Source organism: Rhinolophus sinicus, chromosome 2 (genome assembly GCF_057876585.1).
Source record: "Rhinolophus sinicus isolate RSI-liver-muscle chromosome 2, RSI-T2T, whole genome shotgun sequence".
Taxonomy (NCBI): domain Eukaryota; kingdom Metazoa; phylum Chordata; class Mammalia; order Chiroptera; family Rhinolophidae; genus Rhinolophus; species Rhinolophus sinicus.
Genome location: NC_142502.1, coordinates 137,066,827 through 137,086,365, shown reverse-complemented (window position 1 = coordinate 137,086,365; position 19,539 = coordinate 137,066,827). Strand labels below are relative to the sequence as shown.

General features: G+C 41.6%; 1 protein-coding gene across 1 annotated transcript in view; it reads right to left on the bottom strand.

Moving 5' to 3' along the window:
• Positions 1-19,539, bottom strand: part of M1AP (meiosis 1 associated protein) — a 62,280-nt gene that overhangs the window by 4,251 nt on the left and 38,490 nt on the right. The window contains exons 4-6 of the mRNA XM_019750281.3: positions 16,766-16,939; positions 12,639-12,801; positions 11,438-11,579 (exon numbers count right to left, since the gene is read on the bottom strand). Coding sequence (XP_019605840.2) covers positions 11,438-11,579; positions 12,639-12,801; positions 16,766-16,939 — 479 coding nt within the window. The remainder of the gene's footprint in view (positions 1-11,437; positions 11,580-12,638; positions 12,802-16,765; positions 16,940-19,539) is intronic.

The window sequence follows — 19,539 nt, the reverse complement described above, 5'->3', positions numbered from 1 at the left end:
TTTCTTAACATTTTCCTTATATCTGGAGATATGCTGTCTACCTGAAGAACAGACTCAAAATGTGATGAAAAGTCTACCCAATGCTTCTCAAATCTATCAAATTGGAAACAGATGGTATATGAGTAGACATTGTTGTGTGTATGTGTGTGGGGGGATTTGCCCCTGCTTTGAAGACATGGCCTCTTTAAGCCTGTTCTTTGGAAGGAATAGGTAGGAAGTTGCAGAACACTCCATTTTAGTTGTCTCAAGTAACTTCTGATGTGGCTCAGACTTTGGATTATTATTATTTTAATCTATTTTTATGCTGTTTCACGCATTTGTTTGTGAATTAGTTTATTTATTAAGAATTTATTGACTCCCTATTACCTATCATGTCCCAAGCACAAGGTTTGGGTATATAGAAATTCATTAGACAAGTTCACTGCCTTCTTAGAACTTATTAGTAAGGGGAAGGCTTGTAAACTAATGTTTGTCCCAGACTTAGGATGATCAACTGTTCTGGTTTGCCTGTTTTGGGCACTGAAAGTCCTGTGTCCCAGAAAACCCCTCAGTTCTGGGCAACCTGGGATGGTTAACCACCCTTGTAAGACTTCATGGAGAATGGAGTATCTTGTCACTGTGGCATTCCACTGGAGGCTAAAACTATGTCAACGTGACATTTGTTGTACCTTAGTGTTATGGAACAAATTCCATAACCTGGTATATCGTGGGGTTACTAAGAGCCTTAAAATGTTGTACATAGAAAATTATGACCCGCTAGAATTTGGGTCTACTGATTTTGAGACAATAGCTAAAATTCTGTTAGAGAATTGGTATGTGGAAATGAATGAGGTCTGTCCAAAGTAACTCCTGATGTGGGAACTATTCGAGGACTGGGAAGAGATTCAGTTGAAAAGATTTTACAGAATGCTTTAACACTTTTGGGCTGATTTATAGAGAGGTTGGCAGAAGGTCTGGAAGGGAGAGAGACAAATGCATCCTTATTAGAGTTTGATAAACATATTAACTTATCTGTCATTTCCAGGAGTATTCTGAGAAAGTGAGACATAGGGAAGTTACTTCAAGGCCCAATTTTGGACTCTAAATGTCTCACCTCTTTGGGGACTTGACGTCCAGGACCCAAACTTGAACATGTTACCCAAGTCATGGGTTGACCTGTTGTTGGTACAGGCAGTTGTAGCTGTGATAGAAATGGTTAACTTCCATAGCTGGTATCTGAGGCTGAGAAAAAGCTGTGGCATTGGGATGTCTTGTGGGATGTCCCAGAACACCAGCCTTTGAGGTCCCCAAGTTGAACAACACTTAACGACTCTAGATGACTGCTGAGAACTTAGAATATGCTTTTGCTAATTCTAAACAAAGGAGCATGAGTTAGATGCTGAATTTACCAGAAGGCAGATGAAAAGGTATCTGTTTATGTTGTGGTTAGCGACTTCACTATAGAAGATGCCAGGGAGCTTAGAGTTTGGAGGTGGGGACTGATTCTGTTTGGAACAGGTGTGGAACAGGGGCAGAGTTGAATGGTATGCCTCCCTTACCCCTGCCCTAACTTCTAATTATTAATACTAAGGTTATGAAAGAAGGTGTGGCAGCAGCCATTGTTGGTTGACTGGCCCCCCCACCCCCCACCCCTCCCCGTCTTCCCTTTTCTCTACCCATTTTTAGTCTTTTCAATGATTGGTCTAGAGGTGATTTGTGACCTACATTTAAATAATGAAACATAAGCAGAAGTTGCTGGGTGGGTCTTCTGGAAAAGCTTTGTAATATGCTGGCAAGCTTTTTGCCCCTGCACCCTACTTTTTTTCTCCCTAGGACAGGACTTAGTCTTAAGTTGCAACAGCGATCTTGTGACCATGAAGCAATAGGCATAAAGATGAAGTACACCAGCTATTGTTGCTGCACTGGAAAAATGGAAAGAGCCTGGGTCTTTGATGGCATCACTGGTCAACTGCACCAGCTCATAATGATCTGTCCCCACACTTCTTGTAACGTGAGAAAAATAAACTCTTAATTACTAAAGTTAGAATCGGATTGGTTTTCTGTTAGTTGTAGCCAAGTGGATCCTTTACAGATACCAAAGGGAAGGAAGAGGATGTGGTTACTCACTTCCGGTATCTAGGGAAACAGGAGTAGAAGGGACAGTTTTAATGGCACTGGCACAGGCTTTGCCAAATGAACAGGTAGGAATTTATTATAGCATGTAAAATATCTAATCTCACCAAACCAGAGCTCCCTTAGTCTGCCATTAGTATGGTGGTCTGGAATCAAATTCAGCGATTAAAGAAACACTGACCAACTCCCGAGTGGGAGTGTTTCTGAGACAGCCACTGAGAGGCGGGAAGAGTGGAACACTCATTTTGCTTTGCTTGTGGGAATAGACACATTGCATTGTCCTAATGCATCCAGGAAGAGAAATTATAGCTAGTTATGGAAAAACTATGCATACCCATGGGTTTTTGGAATCTAGAAAGGCATCAGGAGGAAATCAGATTAATTTGGCATTATTTGCTTATTCTCTCACTCCAGAAGACAGGACCATGAGGGGAAGAAAATGAAGGTGCAATGTCCACTCCTCTGCAACTCTCACACTGGCTTCTAAAAAGGAGACCAGGGAAAGATGGTAAAAGACATTTCATACCCCCAAACAGCAGAATGAACATGGAACATTCTCCAGGATGGACCACATAATAGGCCATAAATAAAGGTACAGTAAATTTAAAAAGATTAAAATCATCCAAAGTATCTTCTCTGACTACAGTGAAATGAAATTAGAAATCAATAACAAAAAGAAATTTGGGAAGTCATGAATATGTAAAAACTAGACAACATATTCCTAAATAATTAATGGTTCAAAGAAGAAATCATCAGGGAAATTAGGAAATAATTTGAGATGAGTGAAAATAAAAACACAATATACTAAAACTTATGAAATACAGCTAAAGTAGTGCTTAGAGGGAAATTTATAGCTGAAAACTCTTCAAATAAAATAAAAAGAAGAAAGATCTCAAACCAATAACCTAACTTCCCACCTTAAGAAATTCGAAAAAGGAGACCAAAATAAACCTAAAGTAAGCAGAAGGAAGGAAACAAAAAATACTAGAGTAGAAAGAAATGAAAATCCTCAACAACATACTAGCCCACCAAATCCAGCAACATATAGGGGCAGCCAGATGGCTCAGTTGGTTTGAGTGCGAGCTCTCAACAACAAGGTTGCTGGTTCGATTCCCACATAGGATGGGCTGCGCTCCCTGCAACTAAAGATTGAAAACGGCAACTGGACTTGGAGCTAAGCTGCACCCTCCACAACTAATTTGAAGGACAACGACTTGGAACTGACGGGCCCTGGAGAAACACACTGTTCCCCAATATTCCCCCCCAAAAGGATTATATACTACGACCAAGTGGGATTTATCCTAGGAATACAAAATTGGTTTAATATCCAAAAATCAAGCAACGTAACATACCGTGTTAATGGAATAAAGAACAAAAACTACATAATAATCTCAATAGATGCAGAAAAAGCATTTGATAAAATCCAAAACTGTTTCGTGATAAAAAGTCAACAAACTAGGATTAGAATGGAACTTTCTCAAAAAAAGAAAACAGAAAAAAAGAAAAAAAAGAAGGAGTGGAACTTCCTTAACCTGACAAAGGTCTCTACAAAAATCCATAGTGAATATCATAGGTAGTGTGGTGAAAGACTGGATGCTTTGCCCCAAGGATCAGGAACAAGACAAAGATATCTGCTCTTGCCACTTCTGTTCAACAATGTACTGGAGGTGTATTGAAGATCAAAGGGCCATTTCCCACATTTTCTGGACTGTCAGCCCCTTAGGATTCGGAGGGAGGGGAGAGGCACTCATGAAAATATTGAGTGTGTCAACATCCTGGCTCTTGGGGACTAATATTTTTAAAATTTGATTTAGGAAAACATAGTAATGTGACATTTGTCATATCAGAAAGCTAAGGTGCAAATTCAGACTGCTTATCAGTGCTGTGAAAGAAAAGGCAAATGTAGCAAAAGGTACATGAGCAGGGAAGGGGCAGAAAGGATGAGTGGGGGCAGGCTGTAGCTGGGGTGGGGGTGGGTACAGGAAAAACAGTATTTATGGTATTTAACCAAATCTGGAAAAAAAATAAGTATATGTTTGTCAGGTGGACAGAGGCAAGGAGAATGGAATAGCTTGAAGAAAGGTGGAGGTGTGAAACAGTTTAGCATATTTGGGGAACATTTAGTAATTCGTAAGTGTTGCTGGAGTGGACGATGGAAGGGGCATTGTGAAAGATGAAGCTATCCAGACAAGGCTGGGTCACAAGCATCCTACTGACCCCACGCCAGCCTGCTGTCCTAGCACCTGTTTCCCTGCAGCTTCTATGAGCTCATTCTGATCATTTTTGTCTTTAAAAAATGGCTCCTGACCCGCCATCACCCCACTCTCAGCTTGGATTCTTGCTCTTGACTCTTTGCCTAATATAACCAAGGACTTTCCATTTCTCCACCCATTTACAGCCCAACCAGGTCATCGCCTGTGTACTTAGACTCCTGCTGGCTACATCCTGGCTTGAATCCTGTCACTTCTGAGGCCAATTAGGGCAGACAGGGCCAGTAAAACTGTGGAATGCATCTCCAGAGACTGACATTTTAAGTAGGAAACTGAAAGAGCTAGGTAGTATTTTCATTTCTTTTTCTAGTTCACACAGACATGACTTTGTAAGAGAAATGAGGATGTGGAAAATGAGTCACTAGCTACATAACTGGGACTACACAGTACGATTTGGTAGTTGAAATTATGATTTCCTGGTGATGAATTGATTCATCTCATAAATACTTGGAAAAACTTATTTATTTATTTATTTATTTACTCAGTCATTCCCTACCACATTCCAGAAAGCAGTTATGCCTGTTTTGAAAAATGCAACAACACAAAAAGATAAAATAAACAAGGGGATTGGGCAAAGGAAAAATAAGGGTAGGGCAATAATACAGCCAAGATTAGATAAGCTCATAGAAATGCAAACCACCCACTTTTGCTAGAAGGGTGCTCCACAGCTTTTCCTAATATAAAGCGTTGGAGAAGCTACCTTGTGGATTCTTATTGAGCAGTGAATGTGTTTCAGAGAACTCCTGCAATCAATATGATACTGAATTTCACATGGCTATAGAGGGGTTAAAAATTTGTGTCCTGGACTCAACTTTTCTGGGTTCAATCCTGGCTCTACCATTTACTAGCCTTGTAATCTTGGGAAAGTACTTAACATCTCTGCGCCTCACTTTCACATTGGTAAAATAGGGATAATAATTCCTACCTCATAGGATGGTTATGGAGATACTATAAATTAATGTTTGTGAAGTGTTTAGAACTGTTTCAGGCACATAGTAAGCACCATGAAATGTTAAAGTTTTAAACTTAAAACATATGTAATAATTATTAGATAACATTATTAAATTTTGTTAGATTAAAAAATCATTTAATAATTCTTATAGAGCTATAAAACCTCTGAAAAACGAAGTCAAAACGCACGGCTCTTGTAGTCTGGACTGAAATTTAAGGGAATGGATGGATGGCATATATCTTTCAGGAATCATGGAGATGTGTTTATCAAGAGCATTGCCTAACTGATAAAGGGATATTCTTCTGAGGGAAAGGAAGTAAAATACTAAAATAAAACAAAATCATCTATGAGGAGATACAACATTCAATTGTCAAGTAAAAAAAAATAATCAGGGACTAGAATAACACTTAAGGCTGCAGTTGACCAAGGTTTGAGTATGTGTAAAATGTAATTTGAAAAGTTATACAACATTTATAGTTGATAAGGCCTGGTGGGCTGGCACTAATGACTGGAATTGAATTCTGTTAGTGTGGACTTTGTTCAGAAGCACTGCTCTGAAAGAAGGGTGGAGAAAGAGACAGCATTGAATGAACTGAGCTGTGCTTACACTTGTAAGGAAACCCGGACACCTAAAAATGAGGACGTGGTGGAGCCGTCAACCGACTGAGGGTAAAGCAGAAAATATCCTGGGTTGTCTGGCCAGATAAGGGACGCAAAGAGAGAATACAGGAACATTGAATAAGTGTTTGCTTTTGCATCTGAGTGGGTTGGCAGACTGGTTCCCCTGCCTAGAACAACTAGAAAAGCTGGACAATATACAGAAACTGTTTGTCTGAAGGCAGGGAGGAGGTGCTGTGACAATGAAATCAAGAGGCAGCTAAGTCTCTGGAGAGGGAAGAATCCAGAGAGACAAGGGAATTATTGCAACCGCTTTTAGTGTAGGGCATATGTTGATTTTGAGTTGGGGGCTGAGCATCTAGGATGTTCACCTGCGGGGGCACCTGCACAGGAACAGAGAAACCAGCAGATCTTTTGGTGGAGACTTGGCAGGGGTGGGGTGGGTGCTCAAGCCAATTTCTCACTCAGCCCATTTGTCAGATCCTGGGCTGCAGGGAGTAGGCGGCAGACGCCTAAGGAGAAAGCTTCTGAAAGGAGAGCATTGTCACTGACCTGGGTTAGAGGGGTTAGAGTTGGGATCATCCAAGGGGAAGGATGCACATAATACACCAGGTTTTCAGTGGAAAGTCCTGGAGGGCCAGGAGCAAACCAGGGGTAGATGGAGCCTCAGCAGGGCTGCAGCCCGGCCCTGGCTCAGCACAATACGATGAATTGCCAGTACTCTATCTGCTTGTACAGGGCAGGCTGAACCCTCTCCACAGAAAGCCAACACCAACTGGGGCCTCTACAATTCATTTAGACACAATGAGCATATGTCTGAAACCACATGTTTGAAAATCAAAAGGAAAAAAAAGAAGATAGAAACAAAGCCACAGGTGATTCAAGGATTGGGGTTAGTGGATAAGAACCTTAAAATAACTATGATTAGTATGTTCAAGAAATAGGTGAAAATATGGAGAATTTCCCTAGAGAATTAGAATTAAAAAAAAAGAAACAAGTGGAAATTGTAGAACTACTAACCAATCACTATGTGCAAATTGTATGCCGGCCATATGCAAGGTGCTTTACATACACAGTTATTACTTAATTGTCTTAAAAACCATATGAGGTATATTTTATTATCTCTACATGATGGGGACAAGTTACTAATGTGTGTCTGTCATGCACCTTCTTCCTTTTTTTCCTTCTCCCCCATGTCACTTCTACTCATGAAAGGAGAAGCCTTGTAGGTTCTATTCCTGGATATTTTAAATAGGTAGAAAGAGACGGGACCTGAGAGGGAGGGGCCTATATCAGAAAGGCTGTCAATCTACAGAATATTTATACCACGGAGGGAGGAAGTAGAGGAACAGGGGAGAGAGAGAGAGAGAGAGAGAGAGAGAGAGAGAGAGAGAGAGAGAGAGAGAGAGAGAGAGAGAGAATTGAGGAGCAGAGAAAGAAAATTTGAAAAATGTCATTGTAGGTTACGAACTATTTCCTTTTTGGTGTTCTTTGAAAGCACAAATAAATTAATTTTAAAATTGCTTTTTGGCCTCTGGATAGTGCTTCTTTATCCACCATTTACGCAGAGATTAAGTCACATGGGGCCACTCGATTTGTTAGGGTTACGAATAGATGAATAAATGCTCAGAGACATTACGTGTATTGCCTACGTTCATACAGTGGGAAATAATGAAGCTGTCCTTAGGGCTCTGATTCTAAAGTCCATGCTTTTCCTGGACAATATAAAGTACATTTTACCAGAACAGATTAGAAAACTGCTTTGCCTTGACTCCCAAAAAAGAGAAGTAACAAGGAGAGAATTTCTACTCTTAGTCAAAATTTGAGGCTGAGGAATTAGTTGGTAAAATGGGCAAGTGGTAGAACTTGCCAGGGAAAGGCAACGATGTCATTCATTTATATCATGAAGTCTATGATATAAAGTCAAGTTTATGTCACAGACTTTAACTCATGTCATAGGATCATATACTTAAGAATGAATTGAAATATGCTTTTCTCTAAAAACGAAAACAAACAAACAAACAAACAGAGCACACAAAGGCCTAATGATAAATATAGGAATCCAGGAGGGCCTCACTGCACAAGCACCATTTGAGTTGAGTCTTTCAGGATGGGGTAGGATTTGAACATATGGAGATAGGAGAAGGGACAACATGAACAAAGGCCCAAAGGTGGGGCAATTTAGAGTCTGTATATTAATTTTGTTGGAGTGTATGATACATAAAGGGGAATAACGGGAGACAGTTTGGTGTTTGAATACTTAGTTAAGGAATATGGATTTTAAAGTATAATGAATAGTAAGCCACAAAATAGCTTTAAGCTGAAGAGTGGCAGGCTCAGTGCTGTGGCACAAGAAGATTAATCTGGTGGCAGCATGTAAAAGGGATCGGAAAAAGGAAACATGAAACGCATTTAGACAAGTTACGAGATTATTGCAGTATTAAAGGAAAGAGGTAAAAGGGCCTGAACTAGAGGAGGGATGAATAAGAATGGAGAGGAGCAGCTACATACAATACTGCCAGATACTATGGGGATAGAACAGGCAAGGCTAAATTCACTGAGTATTGGCACCACAGAAAAACATGTACCAGGGAACGCTTCAGGAAGACTAATCTGGCCCTATAAGCAGGGCAAATTAGAAAAGCGAGAGACTGGAGGTAGGGAAGCTAGTCAGGAGTTTACTGAAGAAGTCTTGGTGAGAACAAGCAGTGGGAGTGAGAAGGAAAGGACAGTTACAACTCATGTTGTGAGAAGAAAACTGATATGACTGAATGATGAAGTGGGTGTAAAGGGCGAGACGGCTGAAAGTGACTGAGGTTTCAAGCCTGGGTGAGTAGATAGTGGTGATGCTGCTATTAACAGAAAGACAGAAGTCAGAGTGAGAAGTTAGCTGGAGGGGAAACGTCACAGTGAGAAACAGAGGCAAGAGAGCGGGGGTGCTGGCAACAGTAGATTTTAAAAGAACTTGTGAAAAAGGTGTAAGAAAGAATACAAAAGCAAGAATGGACTTGAAGTGTTAAAAACTTGAACAAATAGGATCAGGAAGGTCAAAATTCTCAGTAAGTGTTGTCATATAGCAGGCACACAAAAGATGCTTGTTGAACGAATGAGCTGAGGCTTGTGAAGAATTCTCTCTATAACACACTACCTTTCAGCCTTTTGCTGCTTGGAGAAGATGTCATGTGAAAAGCAAGAAGGAAGAGACCTTCAAACACTATTTTGCTTCTATCTTTTCCAGAAAAGGAGAGTGGTCTTTAATCTGGGTGAGGTGGAACTAATATAGGGTAGAGGGAACAGCAGCATAAGATGGGAGAGGAGCTGTTACTAGTACCCAGTCACTTTAAGTGAATTCATGTCCAGTGAAGGACAGAAATATGGGGTGTTCAGTGAAGGGAGAATTAGCCTGTGTTGCAGTCTGTATTTATCTGGCTACCTCTGGAGGAGGGAATTTAGCAAGATGTTAAAAGCATTGACTTTGCAGTCCACAGAACTAGATTCAAACTCTGACTTAGCCACTTTGGCAGCTGTATGACTTTTGGTCTCTTCAGACATCAGTCTTACCCATCTGTAAAAATAAGGTCAACAGCACCTAGTCTCACAGAGTTACTGTGAAGATTAAATGAGGTAAAGTATGCAAAATACTTAGTTAAGTGACTGGCACTTAGTAGGATGGGCATGCTGGTACATGTATCTTGGCTCCCTTTTCTGATTGTTTTCTTGGACTACATTTCCAGCAATGGAATTCAAGTGTTGAAGGGTATCACTTTCCAGAACATGTACACTCCCTCTAGCAGTGCAGTAAAATGCCAATGTCTGCTTAAAATATCATGTACGATAAGAATGTACTAAAGCCACTTGAGTAAAACTCCTCCAGAGTGATGCAGCGCCTCCGAGACCCTGAGGAATTGGGCACCGTAAATAGTAAACTGAGCTGTTGGGCTCTAATAGTCGGAACATATCTGTTGTCTCTGCTCTGCAAAGACAGGAGATGGGTGTTCTTCAGATAGGAAACAGGAACTCAGTGGGTGGACCTAAAAGGGAGTGTGGGCTTTGAAACAGGAAAAAAAGAAGTCTGTTTCTGATAGTGAGAGAGACGAATTGCTGTGCTGTGCTGATCACCCAGATCCTGCTGGGTCAAACCTTTCTTCTATATCCACAAAGCAGTTACACACGTCCTTGGATTGTATTTGCGGTTGTTTTATTTTACCTTGTTAAGTGTTGTATTACTGTTTCGTGTATGTGCTCTTTCAGTTTTTCCATTTCAGGAAATGGCATACACTTACTTGTTCAAATCAGAAACCAGGCAGTTATTTGATACTTTCCTCGTCCTCACTCCCTACATCTAATCCTTCACCAAGTTCCCACTCTTTCTCTAAAATACTTCTCTAATTGGTTTACCTTTCTTGTCTTGACTTCCATCATTTTGAGTCCAAGCTACCATCATTTCTTGCCTAGACGACTGCAATGCCTTCCTGCCTCATTTTCTTATTTCCATTCTTGCCTCTGCCACGTCATTTCCAAATTTTGGCTCAAGTAAGCTTTTAAAAACTTAGATTATGTCATATCTCATGATTTCTTTCTGTACACTTAAAGTCCAAAGTCCTTAATTTGGCCTACAAAGCTTTGCATGGTTTGACCCCCACGTCCTTCTCTTCCTCTTTGTGGCCCTCTCCCCTCACTCTCTTTGTTTCAGTCACAATAGCCTTTTCATTCTCGATTCTTCTCTCAGCTCTTTCCAGCCTTTGGGTCTTTGCACAGGACTTTCCCTGCACCTGGAATGCTCTTTCTGCCACCATTCACCTGGCTAATCCCCAGTCACCTGGCAGGTCTCAGTTTAAATGTCACAGTCACAGAGAGGCTCTCTTTTCCTTCATAAACTTCTCACAATTAGGAATATATATATTTAATTCTATCTCTTCAATTAGAGAGTTTCTTGAGGACATCGGTAATGTCTATTATGGTACTACTAAGTATCTAGGGCTTAGCACAATGTCTGGCACAGGTTAGGTGCTCTTCATGTAAATGAACCATCATGTCCAGCACAGTATTAGGAAGAAAATAGGATTTAAAATCCCGGGGTGCCAATAAAATGTATACACATGACTTGTATTTATCTTTTGTTATCGGTGTATATTGAGTATTACAGTTTTAATATAGTTTTTTCCTTTCTTAAAATGCGTATACATTTTTTTGGCACCCTCTGTATAGTTACTTAACGGAAATTTCCCCACTGCCATTTAAATGTAAAAACTCAGGGATTTTTCATGTTTTGTGTCATATAAGTGAATTCAGGAATTATTATTTATAATATGAAACCAATAAAGGCAAGTCATATTTAATCCACATTTCAGAGTATTTCCAGTTTTTTCCTGTCTTCTTAAGGATTGGGAGAGGCTTGGGCTCAGGGCAGGATTAAGCTAACTGCTTCTGTGTGGTTGGTACTTTAACACTCTTCTTCTTCCCTATCGGGGACATGCGTACTCACTAGCAGGCTGTGACACAAAGCGTGGAAATGCTGCTGGTTTGTCTCCAGTTCATCCCAGTCTAGCTGCCAACAGCTTGTGGGTCTCAGAATGAATGGGAGTCCGTATGTCACTGACTCGCAGACCCCACTGGATTTGAGAGCCCTGGGAAGAGACAATGACAGTGAAAGTCTCCTTAGTGATATCCAGAACCTCGACCCAGATCCATTTAAATTCAGGTAAGTCTAAGACCTTACTGTGAAATCCTTTAGGTTAGGGCCTGTGAATTATTCATCTTAGCATGGCCAGAACCTAGCAAGGTATCCGGCACACAGCATTCTCAAAGCCTGTTAATTAATGAAGGAAGCAGCCATCATGGAGGCTCAAGACTCTGATGGGTATTTCTTCTCCTGAGCTCATTCCATTACAAGTGAGTCCCCTGGGGACACTCCCATCATGCCCCTGCCACAACAACCATATAACACAATAGTATGCTAACCATCTGCATGCAAGTCCTGGCTCTTTCGTGGTAAGGTGCTGACAGAGGATTTATCTAAGAAGAGGATGCTTTTAAGAAGACTCTTAGCAACACGCATGGTCACAAACCCATGGACAGGCTCACTCAGATACCTGTGCATGGGCACTGTCATATGGAGTAGGAGCAGTAAAAGCGACCTGTGTCATCATTGCTAATTCTACCTTGGACTTGGTTCCCCTGGAAGCAGGAGTTCTGGCACTTAGAGAAATGGGAGGGCAGGGGGAATTCCTGTGTACCAGTGCCTCTTTGAAGGTCAGGTCTCTGTCCTGATTGCTAAACACAACTGGTATTCAATAAACATTTGCTGAATGGATAAACACCTTCCTGCAGATTTTGTTTTTCTCTGCATTCAGAGACTTTCTGGATTTCCAACCCTCATCCAGACTTGTGTCCTACGGAGGCACATCTCTACCCTCTGCTCATTCGTCTCCACATGCCGAACAGCCTGAGCGTGTTCTTTCATGCTCATACCTGTAGTTGCTGCTTTGGACCTGACTCCCACCTACCCAACACTTGGGGATGTTCTCTCTCTCTGTCTCTCTCTCTGTCTCTCTCTGTCTCTCTCTGTCTCTCTCTGTCTCTCTCTGTCTCTCTCTCTCTCTCTCTCTCTCTCTCTCGACGTTCTAGTCATGGATCCCGTAAAAATAAGCATTTGCATAGATTGGGGAGGTCCCCATGGACCATACTTGATCACCCTGAGCTTGTAACGAGAGGCCCACGACTGGCAAGCCATCTGGTAGATTGTGCTGAAGTCTCCTTTGGGGTCATCCATTCTCAGGGAGCCATCAGCTGTGCCAGGAAGCAAGGACGGGCTGAGGAGTCGTTCTTGGAGATCACATTTCAGGCACACTGATAAAAACGGCATGGGGAAGGGATGTTTGTCATGAGTTACCTCAGGCCATGCGATTAGGAGACAACATCTGCCACCCATTCCTCCTCCACCAGGCACAAGTAATGGTTGGGAGGACGCAGGAGAATGGAAAGGGGAAAGTACGATTGGTTTGGGAAAGTAGAGCAGGTCTGGAACCTACAGTATTGCGTTATGCAATAGGTAACGTTTTCTGGGTCGGAAATCATTTTTACTTGTTTTACTTCTGGGCTGGCTGAGCAGTTGCCCCAGAGTGAGAGCTCTGGCTTGTGATCCAGTCTGAGAGGAACACGTGTCCTTTGTGGAGGAGACAGCTAACACTACAATATGCAGAGGCCCTCTGGCAATCACAGAAGGAAATCTTGCCTCTGCTGCTTCCTTGGGCCGAAGCTTTGGCAAGACTACAGGTCAGATTAGGGAAGAGCAGGAAAGCAGAAGTCAGGCAGTCAGCTGACAGCTACTGTTCCTCTGTGGGCTCTTTTAGTGACACTCGGGGGCAGGGGAAGAATAAGTTCCCGAAACAATTTAAATTCCCCAAAGAAACCAAAGTATAGAATTTTCTGGGGCTTGGAGCATCCCTGTGGCACTAGACCACAGATCTGAGGGGGCTTCCACTAGGTATGAGTTATTCATCAAGGTATTATATCACACTTATCTGTATTAAGCTTCTGCTCCAGCAGGTATAGTCACATGCCACAGTGTACAGTGCTGTTGCACTAGGCTTGAATCCTTGATATTACAAAGTTTTTCAATAAAATGTATACCGGGTTTGAATACCGTTCACAAACTTATGAATGTACAAATGTTGAGTGCTTGTGAGGCTAGTAGTTGATGTGAGTGATTTATGAAATGACTGTATTAACTGCAATATGAGGTAAAAACAAAAGTAGAAATAAGGTAGAGAAAAAATAGGGTGGCAGAACAGACGTCAGGCCCAGCGGGCCCTCCGGGGTCCAGCCATCAGACGTAGACATTCACCGTGGGTGAGATGGCTCTTGGCCTGGGGTGTCCTAGGCCCAGGAAGTCAGCAGGAGGGACTTTGCCTAGACTCCAGCTTCCCATCATTGCTGTGTGCCTGCCTTCCCTGTTGGGTTCCTGGATTTAGGGCTGGAGAACTGTATTCATCTGGCTGAGGACCTCAACTCTGGTTGAATTAAATATCACTTAGGGAACTTTCAAAAGGTAACTAACTATTGCTTAGGCCCTACCTCACACCAATCAAACCGGGATCTCTGGGGATGAAAACAAGTTCCTCATGTGATGCTTACTGCAGCCAGGGCTGAGCACTATGGGAACAGTGGTCTCAGCAGAATGTTCCAAAGTTGGGGAAGCTGTTGCAGCAGGGCTTAGGTCTAGAACAAGGTATGCTTCTCACCACCCAGAACCCAGGGGCCGAGGTGGCAGACCTCAAACCTGAGAAATGAGAAAAGACACTCATGTGAAGCTTATGAGCCTGTGTGTGTCAGAAGGAGGCCTCTGAAGGAAACACCTAGAGAGGGGGTGAAGAGCCCTCGGCAGCTACAGAGGCAGGTGGTGTGTGGTGAGGAACCTTATAAGGAGGAGTCAAAGTGAACATCTGAGGAGCAGACCTCAAAAGATTCTATAGCAGGAGAGCTCAGGGTCTTTTTTTGGTTTCATTTTCTTGTAGTGAGCCACATTTCCAGAAATCTACGTGTGTGGCAAAGTAGCAGTGTTTTAAACAATGGATAACTACAGTACGGTCTTCATTGTGGTTGCATAATCTCTCGGCTGGGTCAAAACCAATGCAGAGGAGGCCTCCTTTCCCTAGACCTCGTTCCGATTGTGTCTGAGTATCTGGATTCCAGTGACGTTCTCTCCAGTAGAAGAGATGAGTCTCGATCTAAGTTTTACCACGCATCCCAAAGACCTGGGGACTGCTGCAAAATGGTTGCAGATAGAAAAAAACATTCAGGCTCTAATCCTGATGCTAAAAGCCATGGAAGAAGGAGGGCAAAGCAGAGAAATTCTCAACAGTATCATGGGCAAATGCTGTGCAACAGTGGAAGAAAAAAAGGCTCGTTGCAGGAGTTCCTGGCCTTTGAGGGCCCCTGCACTCCTAATAAGAGAAGTGAATCTCTCGCCCCTTTGTTTAGAATTATCTGGCATGAGACAGGCTGCGTAGTAGGTAAGGGCCCCAGCTCTGGAGGCAGATACACCTGGGTTTGATGAATGTCCTCTGGGCTGAGAACGGTCAAATGTACAAAATATAGATTTCTAATCCTAAGGGTAGGAGTGGGCTCTGGAGTTCCCTGGCTTCGGATTCCACCTCTGCTATTAATTTTCTCTGTAGCCCTGCGCAAATGTTTAATTTCTCGAAGTCTCAGTTTTATCCTCTGTAAAATAGGGATAATATTGTATTTAATTGATTCTAAGACATTTTCCCCATATACTAACATCTCTATATGAGTCTCACAATTGCCACTGGCCAGGAACTCACTCTTAGCCTGTACATACTACTGTAACCTAAAAAAGCTCTCTCAGTAAGGATAAAATAATATTTGCAAGTGATAAGAAAGCATTGTGTCATGTTTAATTGGCAGTGTTTTTCTTTCTTAGTGGTACATAAAATAATGGTGTATCTTATAATTGATAGCATCTTAGATTCAATGACATATAGTAATATTAGCTGCCTCATGATGTTGTGTGAAGGTGAAATGGGATAATGCAAGGAAAGGAGTTAACACAGTGTTTGGGGGAAAATAGATAAGAAGTGAATTCCAAAAGATGGGACAGAGAGCAATTGGTACTATCAGCCTTGGACAAAAGGGATGGAAAGGAGGCCCCGGGAAGAAGATTTTACACTCAAAGGTAAGACAGATTAAAATCCAGGTAAGTTGTCAAAGGCATCCTAGGCCCTATGTTGAAATAGGGGGTGGAGGTGGGACCCGATGGTTATCCCCAGAAAGAAAGGACCAAGGTGTATCTTCCCCTCCGTGGCTGAGAGTCTACACCCATTTTTTTCTCATTGAATCCCCACACCTAAAGGGAAGGACACACCTTGGTCCTTTCCCTTTGGAGCTGGGCCCTAAGGAGTCAGCTTTTCCAAACTCAGTGTGGTTGACTATACTGATGGGTCCATTTGCAGGCTGCTAACATGGGTCCTGAGCCAATCTTCAAAGGGGATGGAGACTAGAAATGGCCTCACCCCTCTCATCTAGGGACTTGGAATGAAGTATCACTACCAGCCAGAACAATATCCAGGGCCATGTTGGCATATCTGGGACACTGGATTGATCTCTCAGTTTCCATAATTGCCACAATGTGCTTTGTGAATGTGGTCTTGGGCTTCTAGCTGTCCTCCCTGGGGCCTGCCTTTGTAGTTGCTTTAGTTCCCCTCAGTTTGATGTCTCCCTATCCAAAAGACCTCTATTTAATCTTGGTTTAGTCTTGGTTCTTTTCCTATACTCACAGACCCTGTTGATATTGTTGTATTGGTACCAGCCAGCCTCAAATTATAACGTCATTAATATCTACCGCTTTAAAAATGAAAAACTTGGGGTGGCCGGTTAGCTCAGTTGGTTAGAGCGCGGTGCTGATAACACCAAGGTTGCCGGTTCGATCCCGCATGGGCCACTGTGAGCTGCGCCCTCCTCAAAAAAAAAAAAAAAAAAGGAAAAAGAAAAAGAAAAACATATGATTCATTGTGCTCTTATGTAGCTGCCGCTGTATTACTGAGGTGTCTAAATCTCTGCCTCTAAACTAACTGTCTTTCCTTGCTATCTGGCCTTAATTCAGTTTTCTAACTGGTCACTTTTTAGAAATTCTTTTCTCATTCCTCATGCTTACACTGGACAACTTCAGCCAATCCTTCTCTACTCCCTAAACCTCAACTACTCTGTATTCTGATGACTCACCAATCTAGAGTTCTAATCCTAGACTTGGATAATTATAGCCTATATAGCATGTGTTTTGGGGGCTGTATACTTGGATTATCTCTGCCTCTGGAAATGCTGCTGAAAGACTGTGAAGGAAGAAGAAGATGGATATGTTCTTGGTCTGTTCCACTGTTATGTAGCCAGGCTTTGAAGAAACTCTCCATGCTGACAATATCATTGTCTATAGTCTGAAGGTCAATGTCAGTTCCCAGGATAGAACTCTCTGTAGAAGAAAGGGAAATAGTGGTTAGTGTTAAATTCCTTAATTATAAATTTTGAAAAATATAAAATTTTAAATGCACCCAGTTTTTGACCCATCAATGCTACTTCTAGATATCTTGCTTACAGACATTCTTGGACAGTCTGAGCAAAGAATCTCAGACATATGCAACGATATTCAGTACAGCAACTAACGAATAATCAAAACTTCAAACAGGAAGCAATTCAAATGCCCATCAATAGGGCAATGTTTAAATAAATTATGGCACAAAGTATGGAGTATTATGAGGCTGTTAACAAAGTAACAAAGTAAACAAAGTAAACAAAGTTAACAAAGTAAAGCTAAATGTATTGCTATGGAAAGCTAGGAAATAGTAAGTGAATAAAGAAAGTTGTAGAACAGATGTATAGTATGAGCCCATTTATATAAAAATGAAACTGTTGCCCTAAGTACATACATATGTACGTAAATACATTTTACAAACGTCTGGAAGGTTACCATGAACCTGTTAACAGTGGTCAGGAGTGGAAATGGGAGGGAGTTTTGAGATACATTCTCTTTTTATTATTCATATTTCTGTACTGTCTACTCTTTGAATTTTATTGTAATCACGCATTACATGCATTCTTGTATTTAAAAAGTTCTAGAATACAAAAACAGCAATAAAATAATACAGTAATGTAAGTTACATACTTACTTAACAAGGGGGACTACAGCTTTATGTTGTTGAAAATGTATTCAGTTATTACTTCCGTTATAAAAAATAAATTTTCAAAAGACGAAAAGGAAAAAAAAAAGATGAACTCCTGGGCTCCACCTTCTGACATAGAGCATACAAATTTGTCACTGACATAGCTGCTGTATCTCGCGTGTGATTAGCTGCCCAGAAGACAGAGATGGACTGGGGAGTGATTTGATTCCAAAGCTGAATGAATGGAGCTGAGTGGGTGGGTAACGAGCCTTTGCTAGTCTGCTTCCTGCTTCAGGCAACACTAGCTCAGGAATTCGGGTCTGGGTCTGCAGGTAGAAGTTGTCAGTAAAAGCTAAATATAAGGTGATGGAGGAAGCACAGAGAGAGGAAATGAGGGAAGAGCTGGAAAGAACCCGACATTTTTTGCTTGGCCATGAAGAACTCTCTGAAATACTTTTACAAAGGGCCTATGAAAAGCCAGTTGCTCCAATGAATTAACTTCTGTGTATAACTCAAGGACCCCAGGGAGAAGCCTGGTTTATTTCTAGAACGACATTCCTGAGGACAAGTACGCAGAGGCCGCAGACTCTCCAGAGGCAACAAAGGGCTTCAGTTCAACGTGCTGGTGCCCGTACAGGGGAGGTGTGGTGAGACTTAGACGACTTCACGTCATATTTAACAATTTATTCTGTGGCTGCAAAGGGGCACCAGATGCATTTCTCTTTGACTAGTATGATTAAAACTCTGCCAACTTCCATGAATAGTTATAAGGATTCATTAGCTAATTAGTTATTTCATTCATTTCTTCAAGCAGTAGTATTTATTATGTATTAATAGAAGATGAAATACCATACCAGGTACAAAGATACACATACTCTGTGACTTTAAGGAGTTTATAAAGCAACATTTTATATGTATATAAAGGAATATTTATTGCAGTTATAAAGCAGCATTATTCTTGACCATTCCTCCTTCAACTTTCATCTGCCCCATTATGTTTTAGGGTGCTGCAATGACAAATATGAAGTAACTTGTCAAAGAAACATCCCTGGTAAGTAAAGAGAAAGGTTCTTTTTAATAATGTGACCTTACTTTGCCACAGGCCTGGACTTAATTTTTCTGAGCCAGGACTTCAACTTGAAGGACATATGGAAATGACTGCACAGCTTCACTACAGAAATGGAATTGTGCAAAGAATCTCAGGAAGTCGAGAGGATAATATTGCTTAGAGTTCAAACAACAGAATTTAGGAGAGGAGAAATAAGTTTCATTTTTTTTTCTCCCCAGGGAAAGGGTAGAAACTCCTTCCATGGACAGTATCAGGGGACAACAGCAAAGTTATCTCCCATCGAGAATCTGGACATAAAAATAGGGATTTCCTCAGATAGTTAAACCATAAAATCAACACAGAGTGGTGAGGTCCATGAAAAACAGTGACCTTAAGAAAGGAGAATGGCTTACTCACCACAGCAAGATTTGGCTGGAGCCTATGGATGCTTTATCCAAAGAATGAAAGTGTCCCTTAGAAGGGAAGATGGATGGCCAGAAATGGGGCACAGAGAAGGGGAGCCACAGGGGCACATCCTGGCAGCACCCATCCCACTGTGGCTCAGAGGGGAGGGTGTGCTGGCTCAATGATGTGCCCCAATGGCAGGATATATTTGTTAGGTCTCTGTTCTTCCTGGCGATGATGGTAGTTACGGTTCTCCTCTAAAATATTCTGGTTTAAGATAGTCACAGGGATATGAAGTACAGTGTATAGTTAATAATGGAATATAGTACAGCATATAGTTAATAACAGGGAATATAGTTAAAAATACAGTAATAACCATGTATGGTGCCAGGCTTATTGGGGGCATCATTTCATAAATTATATAAATGTCTAACCACTATGCTGTACACCTGAAACTAA